The sequence below is a fragment of the Colobus angolensis genome, unplaced genomic scaffold (assembly GCF_000951035.1).
Source record: "Colobus angolensis palliatus isolate OR3802 unplaced genomic scaffold, Cang.pa_1.0 Scaffold544, whole genome shotgun sequence".
NCBI classification, from domain to species: Eukaryota; Metazoa; Chordata; class Mammalia; order Primates; family Cercopithecidae; genus Colobus; species Colobus angolensis.
In genome coordinates this window covers 1,368,319-1,389,330 of record NW_012118977.1, presented here as the reverse complement: position 1 = coordinate 1,389,330, position 21,012 = coordinate 1,368,319, and the positions used below count along the sequence as shown (strand labels likewise).

Here is a 21,012-nt window from a genome sequence, read left to right as displayed (position 1 = left end):
TCTCAAACTCCTAGGCTCAAGTGATCCACCGGCCTTGGCCTCCCAAAGTGCTGAGAATACAGGCCTAAGCCACTATGCCTGACAAGGCTACTCATCCTTTACAGCCCAGTTCAAGTGTCACTTTCCCAGGGGCACCTCTCGATATTCAAATCTTCCTTTTATAGCATGCACAGTAGGTGTAATTTTGCATTGACTTGTAAGAGTATTTGCTTGAGGTCCATCTCCCCCACAGACGGTAACATCCATGGGTGTAGGGGTCACTGTTCTTTTTGTGCACGCCATATCCTCTATATTCAGCATGGGAACTGGAACTTTGATGTGCTCACTGTATATCTGTGGAATGGATGAATGAATGATGAATTGGTGAATATTTCACCAGTGCTTCAGGAAAGTGCCAGAGAAGCAGGTTATGCTTGAGAAGCACCTTATAGGATGAATAGAATTTCAACAGCCAGAGTTGGTCTTCAGGTAGCCAGTCCTCAACTAGCAAAGGCAAAGGGAAGGGCTTGATCAGAGGGAGCTTCTGCATGCTTAGGAAGAATAGGGAACTGGAAATCTAGGGAAATAAAGGGCTCCAAGGCCAGAAAGACAACAAAGCCAAGTTTTGGAAGGATTCAAATGTCCATGAGGACTTGGTTGTTGACTTGGCAGGCAATGAAGAACTATGGAGATTGAGTGAAGGAAATGACACACTTGAAACTTATCTTTGAGAAAATGAACATAACTAGGAAACTGAGGGTGACTAGAGAAAGCAACTGGGAGCAGAAAACCACTGCCTTGGGAGGATATAGCAATGGCTTTGGTAAAACTTACAAAGCACACGAATGGGGGTTTTCTAGGTACAAGACGGTCAGAGCAAAATTTGGATGGTGAGGTTAAAGAAACCTGGGAGCAGACGAGGAAGTTCAAGAAAGAAAACCACTGGCGACCAGACTGTAAGCTCCGAGGACTTGTGTCTTTTTCATCCTTATACTCCCAGTAGAAAAAAATATGTTTTTCTTAGAAATTGTGGGAAAGAAATTAATTTAAGAGCTGAAAATGTTCAGAGAGACCATAAAATGGAGATACAATTTGGCCCAAAGACCTGTTCTACTTAACTCATTCAATGTTTAGTTGGCAACATTAAAAATTGAGATTTCTCATAAAAGTGGCATTAATATTTTAGATTAATTTTTATTGAAAAAAATTCTATTTCCCATTATTTTGGCATTTGAAAAAGTGCTGTATTTTTAAAGATCTGCCCACATTAGTCACCATGTCCCATGTGGCACCCATTGCTGGAGCTTAGGTGGCCCCTGTTCAGCAGCTCCCCAGTACTGGTCTTATTCCCAGAGGGGTTCATTCACTATCTGCCTGGGCTCTGAGGGCAGCTGAATCAGGTACCTGGCTAAAGAGAAGCTCATCGGTTCCCAGCAGGCCACTTTTTAGTGTACCATAAACCATGACACCTTTGTTACATTAGTGATCTGGGAGTATTGCGAATAGGTAGATGGGGCGGGGTTCTGTCCCAAAGCCTACACTCCCAGTGGAAGTCTGATGAGATACCTTGATAGAGAGGCTCATTAGTATTTTACCATATTTTCTGCCAGCACTGGCATTCAGGGTCATGGAGTTAAACAGATGTTGCAAAATCACTGCCATGGTGTAAATAATTAGATAAGGGTGTATGTGGAATTCACAAAACTTTTATTGATATGTTTATCATGCCAAAAATGTTGTTTATTTAAAATTCAAATTCCACTTGAAAAAGAGGCAACAAGCGATAGTTGGGATCCCAGCCTGCTCCTGGAGGAGCTCCTGTGTCCACAAGAAAGCACACACATTCTACAGCTATGCGATTTGCTCACTCGGAATTGCATTCTGGAAAACTCCTCCCAGAGTCCCCTTGCAGAACGCCATTTGTGTCTTTAGTTGGTTGTAGCTGGGAAACAACAGAAAGAAAAGGAACTCCATCCTAAGATTTAGAATATTTATGGTTTTGAAACTACTGACCCTCAAGGATCTACCACCACCCAACCTAGAATATATATATCATATATATATCATATGTAACATATGATATATATATTCTCACTGAAAAGCAAATCACTGTTTATGTCACTTGCTTGCTGTCACGTCGGCCCCTTAGGATGGTCTCAGCACACCTGGCTCTCCTTCTCAGTGGGATCCTGTGGATTCTGGCTGTGAGTGGGCACCCCTTCAGGAGCGTTTGGACTTGCTGCAAGTTGGGCACAGAAGCTGACCCTTAGTGACAATGTACGCCCGGCCACTCAGCAGCTGCTCACAGCCCTCACAGACAAAGTGCTTCCGGTGCCAGGCCAGATCTTCCACACGCTGGTAGTCCTCAGAGAATATTATCTGGGAAGGGAAGCAGGAGAAATGCACGACTCAGTTTCTGTCCCTAGGTAGAGATGGTATATCTAGGACAAGTTATAGGGTGGTGGTTCATCCCATCCTATTCTTGTTTTAACCTTTAAAAGCCTTAGTGGAAAAATCTGGCATAAATTTGAGGCAGTAAGCATAGTATTTGGTGAAGGTTGTGGTTGCATCTTAGCTTCTCAGATGGAAAAAAAAAAAATCCTCCACCACAGGCAGGTTTTACTTATCTAGCATCTGTGATACTCTTTGGGCCAAATCTAAAGTTTAGTTCCAAGGTGGGATTACACACCCTGGTGAAGAAAGCTTAAGGAAAGATAAGCTGCCAATGGCCAATCATCAAGAGCAAGAGTACAGAGGGTCACTTGGGCTTGGAAGGAAGTAACTCTTGGAATAGACACATGGTAAGGATCCCCTGAGACTCAGGAAGTGCAGAGGAGCATAATGTTTAATGGGCCTTCTAGTATTGGAGTCAAACAGGAACTGGGTATGAGTTTTCACTTAAGACCTCTACCAGCTTTGTGACTTTGGGCAAATTACTTAATTGCCCTGTGCCACAGCTTCCACATCCGTAAAATGGGGATACAAATACTTTCCATCCCATAAAGTTCCATGATTTCCAAATGGCCAACTACATATGAAAGGCTTAGAATGTTGACTGACACAAAGTCAGGGACATCTGATTAGCACTGACCTTTCAGAGCTGCACTTTTCTTAAATATGAAATGAGAAAAAATCATGCTTATCTCTCCCTAAAGGATTGTTGTGATATAAATGGCATGCTGTACATAAAGTATGTAGCAAATTACTGAACCACTGTAAGCTCCTAATAAATGATGGAGAATTGTTATTGTGCATATACTGTTGTCACCTCAAAAATCAGGCTCCAGGGTAGGCCTGTGACAGTTCTTTTTCTTCTTAATATCACTTAATAACAGAGTTATTAGGTAAGAGAACTACAGGGTCTTAACTTCATATGGTGACCAATTCATAGAAGGTGGTAGAAAACAGGTGTTGGTTCAATATAAAGAAGGCATTTCTAACCTTCATACTTGCCAAAGATGAAGTCAGTATATTGCCTGCAACCAAAGGCATGCAAACAGTACTTACTATGATCATAATTGGTATTGCCATTGTTAATATACCTAAGAGTTATTTTCGTGAAACCAGTATGAGAGACTTGAATCCCTTTCATAGCATCTCTATCATATCGTATTGTATCGTGTCACCTTAATGTTAAATCTCATTATTATGTTATAGTATATTATCGTAAGACTAACAGCTGCTACCATGTATAAGTTCCTAGGTCAGGCCCTGTGGCAAACATTTTCATGCATTATCTCATTTATCCTCATAGCCACTCTATGGGATGGGTGCTGGTCTCGTCCCTATTTCATAAGTAGTAAAACTGAGGCTCAACTGAGCCTCCAGAGTTAGGTAGCCACATGACTATAATAATAATAGATGCAGATACAGGTTTGAACATGGGCAATGCCTCCTGGTTCACCCTGGTATGTTCTGAGTACTTACTAAGTGCTAGGTATTATGCTGAGGACAAGATTCACTGGCACTGTGTCTGACCCCTCCCAACAATCCCAAGGTTTTCTGCCTCATTTTGCAGATGAGAAAATGAAGGTTGAGAGCATGCAGTGAGGCCTGACTTCAGTTTCCCAATCTGTAGAACACATCATCCACAAAGCCATACTCCTCTTGGCCTCTGGGCTCTTACCCTCAGCAGTGTCCCTCAAGCTCCCCAGCCCATCTAGCCACTATCTCCCACCTCATCGCAGCCGGAGCACCGGGGCCGCAGACTCTCGCAGTAATGGCGGCCGCACCAGGGTGCACCATCCTTCCAGAAGTAGATGAGGTCCACCAGCGGCTCAGAGCACTTGGCACACACAAAGCAGGTGGGGTGCCACTGCTTGCTGTAACCTGCCCTGTCCGAGTAGACCACGGGGCTGTCTGGAGGGGCCACTCCCTTGCAGAGCTCGCAGACCTGGAACGATGGGGAAGGACCACAGGAGACAAGGAAGTCAGGAGAACATAGTGACATGGGTTCGAATTCCAGCTCCAGTCTCTCTACTTCCTGGGTAACCTTGGGCAAGTCACTACACCTCTCCATGCCTCAGTTTTGTCATCTGCAAAGCGGCACAATAATATTGCCTACCTAACAGGCTATTCATGAGGACTAAATAAAGTTATTTATTTAGCACAGAGATTCCCAAATTGTTTGGTCACAGTACCCTTTATACTCTTAAAAATTATCAAGACCCCCACAGAGTTTTTGTTCATGTGGGTAATAGCTATTGATATTTACCATAAGAGAAATTAAAACTGAGAACAATTTAAATATTTATTTTTTCATTTAAAAATGACAATACTAAACCTTTAATACATTAACATATATATTTGTTACTAAAATAACTATATGTTTCAAAATAAAAAAAGTAGTGAGAAGAAAATTTTAAGATATTGTTTTATATTTTTGCAAATCTCTTCAATGACTTGCAGAAGATTGCTGGATTCCCATAACTGCTTCTGCAGCCCATCTTTTGCATGCTGCTGTTTTGGTTGAAATATATGAAGAAAATCTGAACTCACACGGACATAAAGTTGGAAAAAGGAGGGAGATGCATTTTAAAAGCCCTTCCAGATAACTGTGGATATTCTTCTTTGATATTATATTAAAATTTGACAAGGATAGTTTCTCAAGTTAGTTGCAGTGTGAAATCTGAAAGGACATCAATGACTCTTTCATACTTGGTTACATTAAAACCTGTTTGTTTACCTTGCACGTTGAATGGATCTTTTACCCATGGATGAATAGTTTTAAATAATATTTAATAAGTCATATTTTTGGCTAGAAGTGGTGGCTTATGCCTTTCATTCTAGCACTTTGGGAACCAGAGGTAGGAGGATCATTTGAGGCCAGGAGTTTGACAGCAGCCTGGGTGACATAGCAAGACCCTATCTCAACCAAAAAAAATTAAAAATTAGCCAGTTGTGGTGGTGCTCGTCTGTAATCCCAGCTATTCAGAAGGCTGAGGTGGGAGGACTGCTGGAGCCCAGGAGTTTGAGGCTGCAGTGAGCTATGATCGTGCCACTGCATTCTGGCCTGGGTGACAGAGTGAGACCTTGTCTCAAATAACAATAATAATAATTAATAATAATAATAATATTTGAGTAGTTATAGAGTTACAGAAAAATTGCAAAAACAGTAGAGAATTTCTATATAGTCCACACTCAGTTTCTTGAGTTCTTAACATCTTACATTAATAAGGTATATTTGTCATAATTAATTAACCAATATTCATATGCTACTATTAACTAAAGTCCAGATTTTATTCAGGTGTTCATAAACTTTACCCAATGTCCTTTTTCTATTCCAGGATCCCACATTACATTTAATTGTCATGTCTCCTGAGGTTCCTCCTGGCTGGGACAGTTTCTCAGACTTTGTTTTTGGCCACCATGACAGTTTTGAGGAGTACTGGTCAGGTGTTTTGTAAAATGTCCCTCGGTTGGGATTTGCCTGATGTTACTATGATGACTACATTGGGAGGAAGATCACGAGGCAAACTGCTCTTCTCATCACATCCTACCAAGGGTACATACTGTCGCCCTCACTCGTCACCATTGGGGTTGATCTTGACCTTCTGGTGGAGGCAGTGTTTGTCAGATTCTCCACTGTAAAGTGACTCTTCTCTGCCTTTCCATACTATCCTCTTTGGAAGGAAGTCACTAAGCTCTCCATGTTAAAAGAGTGCTCCATCTCCTCCAGGGCCAAGTATCTACATGTTATTTGGAACCCATGCATGATTTTGGCAGATCTCCCAAAAGGACTCCATGCATGTTAGCTAACATTATTTTTAAAATACCTATGGAATTATCTAATTTAGATCTGTTCCCTCTATTAAGTGGCTAGCTGCAGAGGGCAGAGAGAGGCTGCTTGGTTGCTGCTCTGACCCAGGACCCTCTACTGGGCCCCGCACACATAAATTCCCCATCAATAGTTGTTGAATCAAGGAATGCTCCACCCTGCCACGAGGCCTTTCCCCTTGCTGTTCAGGATGTCTGGTACATTGTTCCCATTCCTGTTTGCTTGATTAACTTCCTTTCATTCTTCAGAACTCAGACTTAAAGATCTTTTGTTCTGGGAAATCTTCTCTGACCTCCTTCCATAGGCAATTAAGTCCATACTAAAGCTTCTCTGCTTACCTTTCTCTGTATGGTTATTTGATACGTGTTCTTTCTACACTAGATGGAAGTACCTTGGGAGCAGGAGCTACATTCAACTATGCTTTCACATCTCCCCAGTGCCAGGCACATAGCAGATCAACAATGAATATTTGGAAACCTCTGCCCTCCAACCTCATACTTCCTACTTAGGGGACAACAGATGGATGTGGAAGACACTAGCAGATGATGCATCTGTCTGCACTTTAGAGACAGGTTTAGACTAAGTGCAGCAGAGAGTTGGGCTCCAGAGACAGTTGTGGAAAGTTCTTGGGAGCTTTCAAAACACTCTTGCCTTTCAGGGGCTCATCCCTGTTTACTGAGCATCTACTATGTGCTAGGCCCTGGACTAGATGCTGGGGATACAGCAGTGACCCAGGCATATAATGCCACAGCCTTCAGAGAAACTGGGGCTGTGTGTGTACGGAGGCAGAAAATAAATATATAAACAAACAGATGAGATAATCATGGAGTGTGATAAATACTAGGAAAACAGTCATAGAGTAAGGGAATGGAGAGTGACTGTGGGGTGGATGGCAGGGACCACCTTAGCAGGAGAGGCCTCTCTGAGGGATAAGGGCTAGGGATCAACCACATTCCTATCTACCTCACAGCAATCCTCTGGGTAGGAAATGCAGGTATATAGGAAATGCACTCATTTTATAGATAAGACCAGTGAGGCCCGAGGAGACAAAATAGCTTGTGAAGGGGGGCACAGCCAAGAAACAAGCTGGGATTCAAACTGCCGCCTTTGGCTCTGTGACTTTCTATGGGAACTGAGCTGGGTCAGGTGGGGAGACTAAACTCAGGGAATCGTCTGAAGGGCTAGGAGGGCTCCCAGGAGCATGCATTCTGGCATGGCAAAGGAGCAGCATGCCCAACGGCTAAAGGTGAGAGGCAGCTTCCCTATAGGGCCTCTCAGCAGTTAAGGCAGCCAGTTCCTGGCTGCTTGTCATTCTCTTTCCATGTGGGGCTCCTTTATCTGTCTTTTACTGCCAGTAACATTTTCAATGGCCTGCTCAGAAACCATGACAAGGTGAACCTCAACTCATGTTGTTCCTCAGCTTCAGTTAGGATTAGGGCTTTGTGGAGAGGGTGAGTGTGCCTGGGAGAAGTTCTCTGTGAGAGCTCTAGATTTCTGTCTTATGCCAGTTCCCAGGAGCAGCGAAAGTTGCCAAATGTTCATTCATTCACTGGTTCATTCAGGTATCAATCCATTGCACATTTATAACTTGCCCATTCTCATCCTCTAAAGAATGGGAGCTTGACATTCTCAATCCATGCAATCTTTTGAGCCATTTTAGAGTTATCCCCTGCTGCTGTAAGCACCAATAATGATGATGGAGACGACATTGTCTGTCATGTCCCTATGGCGTGTCTGCATCCAGCACTGTGCTCAGGACTTTGCTCTCATTACTATTACCCCTTACATAAACCCAAGAGAGTTATTTCTCCTTCTAGAGTTATTTTTCTATTCAGAAAATCATTATCTTCTCTCCTAGAAATGGCAAAACTGAAGTTCAGGGAGATTCAGTGATTTGCTCAGTAATGCACAGCTGATGCGAGGCAAAGCTAGGATGTGAACAGAGGCCAAACCTGACTCCAAAGCCAAAGTTCTTTCTACTCCATCATGTGGCCTTGAGATCCGGCGTCAGTAAGCTATGGCCCATGGCCAAACCCGGCCACTGTCTGTTCTTGCAAGCCCCATGAGAATGAAGACTGGATTTTACGTTTGCCCTCCAATTCAGTGAAATGTTTTCTCTCAAGAAAGAATTCTACTTTTGTCATTAGTAGACCTATATTGAAAAAAACCCCTGTGCTCAATTATTATTATTGTCTTTTGAATTTCATTAAAAAAACCCAAGGAAAGTTGTTTTCTCTCTTGTTACATAAAGTGCCCACATGATATTGCAATTTTGGCTCTTGGCTCACATCTCCTAAAATATTTACCACCTGGCCGTCCACAGAAAGTGTTTGCTGACCCTGGCTTTAGATGCTAATTTAAACTTAGTATCAACTATGTTTCAGCCAAAATAGAAATATTTATTGTTTTGCCATGTGAAGACAGGGAAGCGTATAAGAGTCTGCACACTTACTGTTCTTAACTTACATACTTTGATAGCATACTTAATATACTTTTATATATTGGAGAGGAAATCAACATTAAAATGGTGAAAATTAGAAAAAAAAAAAACACTGAATAACAAAGAATGTCCATGTACTGATAGCAGTTTCTGAGTATAGGAGGTCTTGAATGACTGCCTATATAAGGAATGTGTTTGGTTAACTGGATACATCTTGAACTGGATCCTGACTGTGCCTGATAATGTTCCTTAGAACATGCTAGATTTGTGGTTTCAGTTACACCCCCAAGAATGAAGGGTGTGAGTTTTTCGCCCAAATGAAAATCCTGTTCATCTTCACATGATTGAGATTCAGCTGGCCTGGAGCCCATCAGGGGGTCTAGACAAAAAACCAGTGACCAATCATCGTCTACTTATTTTCACCCTCCTGCAGAGCTGGGAACTGTAAACTCTTTGGCCAGGGCTGTCTGAATACAAAGTGAGTTGTCTGTCTGCCTTCTCAGTTCTACAGAATGAAATTTCTACTCTTTCCCTCCCACGCAAAAGGGACTTTGTGTCAGTTCACCAAACTACACCCCATCAGGTAACACCATGATACATCAGTGGGGCTCCCCACTCCACATTACCAAATGGGAATTGACATGAAAGTAGGGGAAGGGAGAGGTATAGAAATGCACCTGGATTGGTCTGGGGAGCACTGGCAGGCACCCTGATGATACACTGAAGGAAGAAGGGGGATATCAGGTCCAAAAGGCAGTTTAGGGTGATCATGGGTGACTTTGAACCCAGGTTATAGGTTGGGACTTCACTCTGGAGGCAATGGGGAGCCACGACTGTTTCTTTTTAAGACATTTTAAAAATATTTAAATTTTTTATAGAGACGGGGTCCCACTTTGTTACCCAGACTGGTCTTGAATTCCTGAGCTCAAGGGATCCTCCCACCTTGGCCTTCTAAAGTTCTGGGATTACAGGCTTGAGCCACTGCACCTAACCCATTACCAGTTCTTGAGATGAGGAGTTCAAGGTTCTAATTTGCACTGTAGGGAGATATTCTGGCAGCAGTATGAAGGAAGGAAGGAAAATTCTTGTTCACAGGGCTTGCTGGCAACCTTCTCATCTGTTGGAAAGCACTTTGTGAAGCCCCTCTTGGAGGAGTGTTTCTTCCCTCACTGTTCTCCCTAGCATCCCTGGCTCTTGGCCCAGTTTCTACCAGTAGCCAGCCCTTTTAAGCAAACAGTGTCACTATCACTCTATGAAAACAAGATGTCTGGGTAAGGAGCCCTCTTAATATGTGTCAGGATGAAATGTGCTCTTTTTGCCTCTGAGCCATTTTCTGTGTCCTTAACCCAGTCATCTCAAAGGATGAGAAATCTGAGGATATCCTGAATCTATCATCTGGTGGTCCCTCAGCCACCAGAAACAAGCTAGCAGCTGAGAGTCAGAATGCCTAGCCTACTTGGGTCTCATCATCCTGGCCCTTTCTCTGCACAAACTTAGTGTCTCCCACAATCTTTTGTAGCGAGGTTTGCAATTTCTAAATTGCAACGGGTGGCTGAGAGGGGAGATACCAAGTCAGGCTGCCTGGGTTCATAGCTGTGTGACCTTGGGCAAATGAACTAACTTATCTGTGTCTCTGTTTTTTCACCTGTTAAATGGCGATCATAATGATAGCAACAACATAGGATTGTGGTGTGGGTTAAATGACATAACGGAATTTTTGGACTTTCTAAGGGCTCAATAATGATTTGCTAAAATCTTGTCTATTCCTTACCTCTATCCACCTTGCAGGCTAGAAATGTAAAGCCTGGAGGGACTAAATCACTTTCCTAAAATGACAAAGACATGTGGAAGGCAGGTTTGGAAGCCTGGATTTCCTTCCATGATACCAAGGGCATGTAGACTAGCAGGAGGTCATTCCTGCCACTGATGAGCTCTGTTTTATCCCCTGTCAGTTCTCTCCATCTGTGCAAGGCCAGAGAATCGAGTCATGTGAGCTTTTCATCATTTGCCACTGCTCCAGACTCAGCTCCACTCATCCTCTGCTTAGAGGACCTGCTCCTCCCCATATCTGATCCCACCCCTGGAGACAGTCTACTGTCTACTTATTTTCACCCTCCCTCCTGCAGAGCTGGGAACTGTAAACTCTTTGGCCAGGGCTGTCTGAATACAAAGTGAGTTGTCTGTCTGGCTTCTCAGTTCTACAGAATGAAATTTCCAGCTCTTTCCCTCCCACGCAAAAGGGACTTCGTGTCAGTTCACCAAACTACAACCCATCGGGTAACACCATGATATATCAGTGGGGCTCCCCACTCCACATTACCAAATGGGAATTGACATGAAAGTAGGGGAAGGGAGAGGGATAGAAATGCACCTGGATTGGTCTGGGGAGCACTGGCAGGCACCCTGATGTGGTTCTCAGGGTTGAGCCTGCCTCAGCATCCCCTGCAGGGCTGGTTAAAACATATCTCTGCTCCCCTCCTCGCCACCACCTTCCCACAGTGTCTGATACAGTAGATCTGGGGTGGGGCACAAGAATTTGCAAATTCTTAGGGGATGCTGGTGTGGTCGGGGCCACTCTTTGAGCACCGCTGTTATAGACTGTTTAAAAATAACTTTATACATAAGCTCAGCAAAACTGATATCACCAATTCAGTTCAGTTACAACAAAGGCTCATTTGAATTCCTGGGATGTTTAAATTCAACACTATTTTTAAGAAAGACCAATGAGGCCATTCTCAGGCTACTTCCCCTATTAAGGAGCTAGTATGGTCAAATGAAAGTTCTTTGGGACTATGGTAAAAGGCATGGAGAAGAATACTGTATAATTAGCGTATCAGTTGTTTCTTGTTCATGTTCCCAAATATCTAAGATTGGAGCTTGCTCATGAAAACGCTTCCAACATCTGTCATGTGACCTTGTTTGCAGACTATTTCCCACCTGGGTAGAGGATGTGTGAAACAAACCTTTCAGAAGTAGAACAAATGGGAAGTTTTTCCCTGTGCCAATAAAGTGTTACCTTGTTCCTTATTCTAATGGCACAAGATTCTTAATTGAAAAGAAAGATTTTGAATATTGGGGTCTTTGCAATTTGTAAACACCTGTCTCAAGAAAGCTGAGGAACATTTTAGATTCAGCTGCTCAAAAGTTAAGACCCTGCAGGGTTGTGGGGTTCCCTCAGCCATGGTGTGTTTAAGTTATGTTGGCAAATTTCTTGGATACCTTTCCAACCAACATGGAATTTAATTTCTTTTCCATGAATATAGTCCCACCTTAGTGACTCGATTCTATAGAACAGAACATGGATGAAGTGATGCTATGCAGCTCCCAGGGTAGTAATAAAGGCAATATTTTCTCCTGGGCTCTCTCTCTCAGTACACACACCTTGGGAGCCTTCAGCTGACAGGAAAGAAGTCTTGGTATCCCGAAGCTTCCATCTGAGAGCAACCACGTGGAGAGACTTTGCAGAGGTCAAGGGAGGGTCCCAGCTGTGTGTGTCTTCCCAGCCTCTAGCCCAAACATACGAGTGAACGAATTTCAGGTGATTCCAGCCTCCTGCCTGCAAGCTCCTCCAAATGACAGCAAATGGACAGAGACAAGCTGTCCCCACTGAACCCTGCCAAAATGGTGATTTATGAGCAAAATAGATGTTGGTTTCAGCCATATGCCTTGGGGTGCTTTGATATGCAGCCTTAGGTGATGGAAACATCAAATGCGTACATGCAGAATTATTAAGGTTTCTGAAATGGGAGTAACCAAGACACAAAGTGTTTTAGGCAACAGCAGACTTGGGACAGTGGCCAAGGGTTACTCAGCTGAAGAACTGTCTCTAAGGAATGAACTGTGTTGGCCTTCAGAGAGGGATCAGCAGATATGGAGAAGGCTCTAAATCAGCAATAATCTCTGTCTCGGGTTTGCCAGAAGTTCTGTCTGAATTGTGCTGTTTTCCTCTGAAAGGCCCTTATCCAAAGGCCTACCCAGTCTAAACCCAGAGTGCCTCGTGGAAATCTCACTACTACAATACAGTAAATATTAACACAAGGGCCTTGAATTCAGGCACTGCGTTCTTTCCAACACAAATACTCAATAATTTATTTATAAACAACATCTCCCCATTTCCTCTTATGGTGACTATTTACCATCTTTGCTTTGCAGCCTCATGTATCCCAGAGGTTTTTATGGGTGTGTTTCTTTCTTTTGTAGTCTAACATCATTTCTGGCATCCTTAGCTCTCTTAAGTTCTGTTTCCCCACACTGTATAGTCTTCCCAAGTCTCCCTATGGTGCAGAATGTGCAGGGTGGGTGGGCAACGGTTTGGGTCATGTGCTTTGGAACATGGTTCATGCCATGGTTTCATCACTGCTAAAGCTCTTGGACAAATCATCCAACCCTCTGAACCTCAGTTTTCTCATTTGTAGCACACAGAAGCAGGCCCTGGCTCATAGGAAATGTCTTACCCTGATGTTGGTGGTCACTACTATTAACTGATCCCTTCACCTTACGTTTTTTCTTGGGGCAGGTTATCCGTTATGGGTCTCTCTGCCAAGCAAGGCAAAATATTAAACATTTCTAACTGAATTTCCCTCCCTGGTTATGTGATGAAGTGAGGGAGATGGAAAGGCTTCATAAATGCTACACGTGTAAGAGAACATCAGTGTGGGTTGTTCTCAAATCCAGCTCTGACAAGCATGGGCCCAAGGACTGGCTCCTTGCAAAAAGATGCTGCTTGGTCCACAGCTGAGCAGGGACAGAGTCTCAGATGTGTTCATTCCCATTGCAACGGCCTTGCCCGGGGCTTAGAACTGCGTGGATGCTCCAGAGATGGGAGCATCTGTTAATTAGAGTCTGTGTCAGGTTTGGAGTGAGGCAGGTCTGGATCCTAGTTCTGCATTAACTACTCACCATCTAGGTAACTAGACAATTTCCTTAGCTTTGTTTTTTGAAATTTTTGTTTTTGTCTGTGATCCACAGTGGGAAATACATTTCACGTCCTGATCCAACACACACACACACTCCCCCCCCAAAAAAAAGCTTCCTAGAAAAATATTTACTACTCCTGAAACACTCTCCCATTTTCAGTTAAAAATATTTTGGTTGCGATCCACTAAATTGATGTATTACCTACTGATGGACTGTGACCTGAAGTTTGAAAACACTGTTTAACTTTGTTAAGAGTGTCTCTTAATTCCCTTGTCTGTAAAAAGGAGGATGATATACTTTGGAGGATAATTCTTAGGATTAAGTAAAACAACACGCAAAATCTCTGGCACAGTGCCTGGCACAACCTAGGTAGTCAGTGAATGGGAGATGACAGCATCAACATCATCGTCATCACTTAACCCATATTAGCAAAACAAAATTGAGTAAAACCAAAGAGATTAATAAAAAGCTAAAACCATTTTTTATGATTCTTCGAATTCAGGGGTCAGGACACTGCATCCATCTGTGGGCCAAATCCAGCCCACCACCTGTTTTTGTAAATACAGTCTGATTGGAACACAGCTACGATCATCTGTTTAGATATTGCCTATGGCAGCTTTAGTGCTTCAAGAGCTCTGTTAATTAGTTGTGACAGAGACCATGTGGCCTGAAAAACCTTCAATATTCACTATATGCCCTGTACAGAAAAAGTTTACCAATCCCTGTTTTAGTCAATGGAATAATATGCAGCCCACTCAAAAAAAAAAAAAAAAAAAAGCTTGTGAAGGCCATGTGGCAACATGGGAAAGTATTTATAGTATAAAAAGTGGGAGAAAGGGAAGTTTCTTTGGGAAAAAAAAAAGATCTCCCTGAAAGTCTCTAAAGTATCTCCACTGCAAAGCAAGAGACAGGCAGATGCCGAGAAGCTGGTAACCATAGTGATTTTGCAGTTGCCCCCAGGTTCCTGCCCATGATGCCTAAGCCAGGGGTGGCAGGACTGTGGGGAGCAGGGACTCCTCTGGGTGAATGACCCCAGGCTTGTCTCTGGGCCTCTTACCCTCCTGTCCTCCAGCTCAGATGGGGCTCACTAAGTCGGGAGGAGTGGCAGTTTCAAATTCCCAAGTGGAGCTGGCAGGAAAGCCAGCCAGCCCGCCTGCCGAGCCCACAAGCCAAACATCTGCTTAGACAAAGACTTGGAAGTCCTTTGCCCACAAATATGTCCCTCTATTGGGGCTGGAGTTGGGCTGAGCCGCCAGCTGCTGTAAGTTTCCATCTGAGAGGCAGAACTTTGGTGGGGAGGGAGGGGACGGAGGACTCCCGTCCTCCTCTCAGCATTCTTGTGGGGAAATGAGGCAGAGGGGTCAGACTGTGCTCCCAGCATCCTGGAGGATGATTTCAAACCATATTCACACGTTTTTATGACTGTGGGGAACATCTTCACTTCTCTCAATGGACTGTCATCCTCCTAAGTTTGCTTTTATGGGGCAGTCACTTGCCCTGAGAAAGGAGTGGTTGGGGAAGGGGCAAGACGGGGAGGCGCCCGACAGGAATGGTAAATGCTAGAGTAGAGATCACATTAAAGGCTATGTTCTGGCTTTCTTTCCCCTTTCTTCAGTTACAAGTTCCGGGTGTGGAGAAAGGCGGAAATTCCTGGGCAAAATAACCATGCCCGGGAAATCTGTGTATTTTATTTCTGAGAAAATATTCAGCGAGCTCTCTAAATGCAGGGCAATGGCTCGGTGGAGCTGCTAACAGTCAAAACATTAAGATCATTGCCCACCCAGCTCAGGAGCCCATCAATTCCATCCAGGTGGGGAGTGCAGGGCTTGGAGAGTGCGCGAGGGACTCCTACCAGCCTGGTGAGTACGATGGGTCCAGGTTGCTGGAGTCAGCAGCTCCCTGGCCATGGAGATCTCTGATACTCAAAAGGCCCACAAGAACCCACAGTGGGTGGAACTGGGGGTGGACAGGGGAGTCCTTTCATTGTTCTCAGTATGCAGATAAGAGGCTCCCAAATGCTTAGTGGTCTGAGCTGCGAGTTACCCCAAACACTGCTGCCCACCCTGGAGAACCTAAACACTCATGTATATACCCCGTGGCATGGTTGGACCTACCCTGCTGAGGCCCCACCCCAAGACGGCTTCCGACTACATTCTGCCACTGAAGCAGAAGGACTGGGGATTGAACCGAAGCCCCACTATCATCAGCAAGTGGGGTAACCTCACTGTGCCCCAGGTTCCTCATCTGTGAAATGGGTATTAACAACCCCAACCTCTCTCGCTGGTTGTTACAAATGGTTAAAGAGGTTTACTACTTGGGAGGTTGAGGCAGGAGGATGGTTTGAACCTGGGAGTTTGAGGCTGCTGTGAGCTATGATCCTGCCACTGCACTCCAGCCTGGGTGAGAGTGAGAGCTGTGTATCCAAAAAAATAAAAAAAAAAAGAGATTGAGACCTTGCACAGTGCCTGCTGCAGGCTCACAGTTTCCCCTTTCTTCCCTTGATTCTCATCTTGTCTTCTTTCCTACCCTCCATCCCTACACAATGGGACAAGTGAGGAAAAGAGAGGGAGACTAAATATTTTTGAATTGTATTGGCCTCACTGATTGAAAAGGGCTCACTTCTTCAGGGGTGGCAGCAGGTGCAGTAGCATCTGGGACCAAGAGTTTTCAGGCTTGGTATTGCCCCATGAAGAAGGATTACTCTGACAACTTGGTGGCCGGAGGAACTTCCCATGATATCCTGCCTCTCCTAACCTCAGTGTAATAACAACACTTTCAGAGGACTGGCCTGAGGTAGGCATGGACAGCCACAGCTTTTCGTTCATTTCTGAAATGGTCAGAGGTGTCAAGGCTAATTTTAGGTGGCCCTGTCCTGTCAATAGGGCCTGTCTGCTGGCCTGGGGTTGGGGTCAGAATCTGCTCACTGTGTTCAGATTGTGTAACTGACAGTCCTGGTCATGCAGGTGAGCTGGGCTCAGACGGCAGTGCGTCCTGCAACCTGGCCACCACTGTTATCTGGGCTCACTCAGAACATGGCCCCTTAGTAGGAGTTCCCCACAGGCATTTTGGCAATAACGCTCCTCTGGTGTGGACATTATCTTCCAATGGGGACGGTTGGGTGGGGGGGGCTGGGCGGGAGGACTTGGCAGGCAGACCCTGCCATAGCTCCGATAGGCCCCCTCCCAAGGACTCAGAGGAAGGACGTTCCCCAGCAGGTGGACAAGGTGGGAGGGAGCCGAGGGAGCTCACAGCTGGTGCGTGTCGGGGGGTGGGTGTAGTGGAAAGTGGGGCCCTGGCCTCAGATTGCAGAGAGTTAGTGTCATCAGGGATGGGGGCCGTCAAGATAGGGTACAGAGCATAGTGTGGTAGATTCTGCACCTGTGCTTCCAGAACTCTCCAGCAACAGGAAGGGTTATGCAGCATTCTCAAAGATGGGCTCACTTGGGGTAATCCACCCCCAATTTATCCCACATAAATAAATACATACATAACTTTGGGAGGCCAAGGCAGGTGGATCACAAGGTCAGGAGATCAAGACCATCCTGGCTAACATGGTGAAACTCTGTCTCTATTAAAAATACAAAAACTTAGCTGGGCATGGTGCCTGTAGTTCCAGCTACTTGGGAGGTTGAGGCAGGAGAATGGTGTGAACCTGGGAGGTGGAGCTTGCAGTGAGCCGAGACTGTGCCACTGCACTCCTGCCTGGGCGACAAAGTGAGACTCCATCTCAAAATACACACATACATACATACATACATACATAGAGCCAGGAAGCCAAATACATCTGGAAAATGCCCATGTTACCATCTAGACTCTCACTATAGGCCAAATTGGTGATATCATTTCTGCTGAGCTCACATCTAAGGCCTTTTTTTTTTTTTTTCCTGAGACAGAGTCTCGCTCTGTTGCCCAGGCTGGAGTGCAGTGGCCAGATCTCAGCTCACTGCAAGCTCTGCCTCCCGAGTTTACACCATTCTCCTGCTTCAGCCTCCCAAGTAGCTGGGACTACAAGTGCCCACCACCTCACCTGGCTAGTTTTTTGTATTTTTTTTTAGTAGAGACGGGGTTTCACCATGTTAGCCAGGATGGTCTCGATCTCCTGACCTCGTGATCCGCCCGTCTCAGCCTCCCAAAGTGCTAAGGCACTTTTTAACACTGTTAGCAGCGGTCCTCAAAGTGTAGCCCCAGACCAGCATCACTCAAGGACTTGTTAGCAATGCACATGCAAAGGCTCCACCCGACACCTACTACTAAGAAGCTCTGGAAGTGGGACCCAGGCTTCTGGAGTTTAACAAGACTTCCAGGTGATTTTAGTTTAAGGACCACAGCATTGGCCTAGTAAAGGCTCTGAGAAGTTCTGCTGTAAAGAAACCCATATAGTTTCTTTCACTCCTGCTGTAAAGAAACTCACGTAGTGTCATGTTCACTTTAATGTCTCCTGAGCCAGCCACATGATCCTTTTATGGTCCAAAATATCTGGTAGCTCTCTTAGGAATAAGCTTTGGGAAATGGGAAAGAACATAGACTTGATTTTAAGCAGATGTTCATTTTAATCCCAGTTCTGAAGCCCAGCAGCCTGGGGAGGCACAGCCACTTCACATCGTGGGGCAGTTGTAAGCTTTAAATCAGATACTTGCTTAGTCCTGTCCTCGGTTCAGGCAATGCCCACGGACTTGCCGACGCTAACGACAATCAGAGTGAACATGATTAAGATGATAAACAGGCAAGTGTTACAGTTCCCGTATGTTCACGTCTCTCTTTTTGCCCTTCATTTTTCTCCCATAAATCTCTGTTCGGTTTTGGGGTGTCAGGCTGAGTCCTACAATTTCTTCCCCACACCTTTATTTTCAAGTTGAATCCCTGGACCACTTCTTGCAAAAATCATTGCCCTTCACCAGGGGAGCAGAAGTCAGGCTTTCTGGCTTCTGGTAATTGGCTCTGGTAATTGTTCTATGCTGCCCTTTTATGAGAAAGGAGAGGGCACAAGCGTATAGGGCGGCCAGCACACACATGCACTTGATGTGAATGCTGGTGAGGCAAGGCAGACGGGTCAGGGAGTGCAGCCCATACCCACTCCTAATGGTGGGGTTGCTGGGAACACACTGTCTGTGGCCTGTCAGCCTATCTAGCTACCCTTATCAGGATTCACTCCCCTGCTTCAAGGAGGTGAAAAGGGAGTTAAATAAGGGCACACAGTCTTCTTCCTGCCTGGAACAAATAACAAGCAGGGTTTTACAACTTAGCATCTTATCACAGAAAGGGTATTGGATCCAGGTTCTGCCCCATAGAAACCATGGGATCTTAGAAAAGTTACCTACACCAGTGGTGTATCTTTGAATCTCACCTGTAAAATGGGTTTGGTAAAATTCACCCTACCAGACGACTGTGAGAATTAAAGATAGACCCTGACAGTGTGAGCATAGTGTTTGGCACAGAGCAGGGGCTTAATAAATGTGGAATTGGAATCATGCCGTCCCCCTAGGCAAATTGCCCATCCAACTAGATCCCATTTTTTAGGCTTCAGTTCAAACTTTCATTCATGGGTCACATATTTATTGAGCAACTGCTATGTATATCAATGACAGCCACTGCAAATAAAGAGATGAACAAGACCTCAGCATCTACAGAGGATGACAGACATTCATTCACTAATTACATAATAATTAAATTAAAACTGTGGTTGGGGCAGGGACATAGAAGTCTGTCTCCCACAGCTAGCCCAGCCCAGTCCAACCAATAAAGGCTTCCTTTGGAATCCCTACTTATTTTCTGACTTTGGCCTTTTCCATTTACTGTCTAGTATTGTTATTTACATGCTTCTCAAGTGTCACAGTTATTTCCTAAAACTGACTGTAGGCAAGGACCCGGGCGCTCGCGCTGCCTTTGTCTTTGTTCAACGCTGAGCAAATGTGCGAGGCTCAGTCAAGGATAAAATACGATGTCAGATCCACATGTCTCTCGGGAATGGCGATTTGGAAATACTACGACGACTTAGAGGTCTCCTTCCAACTTGGAATTATCTAGTATTTAGGGTTTATGAACAAACAGCTATTTGAGGGTGGACAGAAGCCAGGATCAGGGTGGGGTGGGGAAGACCAGTTTATAGACCATGGTAACGAGATCTAATATTTTTTTCTTTTTTACATCCCTAGGACATGTATTCTTCCCGAGAAATGGGCCTTTTATGCGTCACTGCCAAATCTGTAGTAGAGGAAATAAATCTTGTTCTTTGGTCTTAGAGTCCTCAGATAAAACACTTCCTTGGATGGCAATCCCAGATGGTGCTAATAAGATGGGCCTTGGAGATGGAAGATGCAAGTTTTGGATGATTAGCTTGAGTGACTCCAAGGGAGAAAGAGTACAACCCTCTCTAGATGTGGCAGCAGCTTCGTTTGGGCTGGCATTTCCCTGGGTCACCTGGCTCATGGGTGACTGCCAGTCTGTTCAGCAAGGTAGATAATGTGCTTGGAGTTCTCATGTGCTGGGACTTCCATCTCCAAAAGTTAATTGCCATAGAAACAAATGAGGACACTTGGTTGACGGGGCAGGGGGAGCAAAAGGTAAAACAGGGGCTGGGGACCAGAAATACAGTGCACACTAGCCTCAAGCATTCCTTTCGCCTTCTGTGGGGCAGTTTAAGACAAACCAGCCATGAGGTTTCATCTCCCCAGCACTGGCTCCTCCTGTTTTCTCAAAATGGCCCCCAGTGGCTCACTCCTCAACAGCACTTCTTCCACACTGCCACTTCCTATGGGTTGAACATCCCCTCCAAAAACTCATGTTGAAACATAATCCTCTGCATAGCAGTATTGAGAGGTGGGGCCTTTAAGAGATGATTGGATCGTGAGGGTTCAGGCCCTCAGGAATGGATTAATCCACTCACGGCTTAATAGATTAATGGGTTATCACATTAGTGGGACCGGCTTCTAAGAAGAGGAAGAGAGACCTGAGTTAGCACACCCAGCCCCCTTGCCACGTGATGCCCTGAGCCACTTCGGGACTCTGCAGAGAGTGCTCACCAGGAAGAAGGCCCTCACCAGATGCAGCCCCTCGGCCTTGGACTTCTCAGCTGCCACATATGTATGAAATACATTCCTTTTCTTTATAAATTACCCAGTTTCAGGTATTCTGCTATAAGTAACAGAAAATGGACTAAGACACTGCTAGAAGAAACTTTGCAAGCACAGTATGGACCATGTACCTCTGACCAAAAGCCTGTCCATGACCTTTGGAATAAAGTCCTAACTTCGTGGCATTCTGCAGTTTGGGGACAGTGTCCTCTGCTTGTTTGATTTCCTGGGGCATAGCAGCTAATACAAGCTAATCAGTATTTGACTGATGAATGGATGGAAGGAATGAACCCTCCAGAAATCCAGCCTCTGCTGCCCTTCCCAGCCTT

At 44.9% G+C, this 21,012-nt stretch overlaps 1 protein-coding gene across 4 annotated transcripts in view; it reads right to left on the bottom strand.

The window, feature by feature from the left end:
- Positions 1 to 1,158: 1,158 nt before the first annotated feature.
- LMCD1 (LIM and cysteine-rich domains 1) overlaps positions 1,159 to 21,012 on the bottom strand; it is a 68,138-nt gene continuing 48,284 nt past the window's right edge. For 3 of the 4 annotated variants that reach the window (XM_011961271.1, XM_011961273.1, XM_011961272.1), the window contains 2 exons: positions 4,157 to 4,372; positions 1,159 to 2,358 (listed from right to left, as the gene is read on the bottom strand). In XM_011961271.1, the coding sequence (XP_011816661.1) occupies positions 2,200 to 2,358; positions 4,157 to 4,372 (375 nt within the window). In that variant the 3' untranslated portion in view covers positions 1,159 to 2,199. Of the gene's footprint in view, positions 2,359 to 4,156; positions 4,373 to 19,149; positions 20,540 to 21,012 lie in introns of those variants that run through there. The other variant, XM_011961274.1, reaches the window with a different exon arrangement.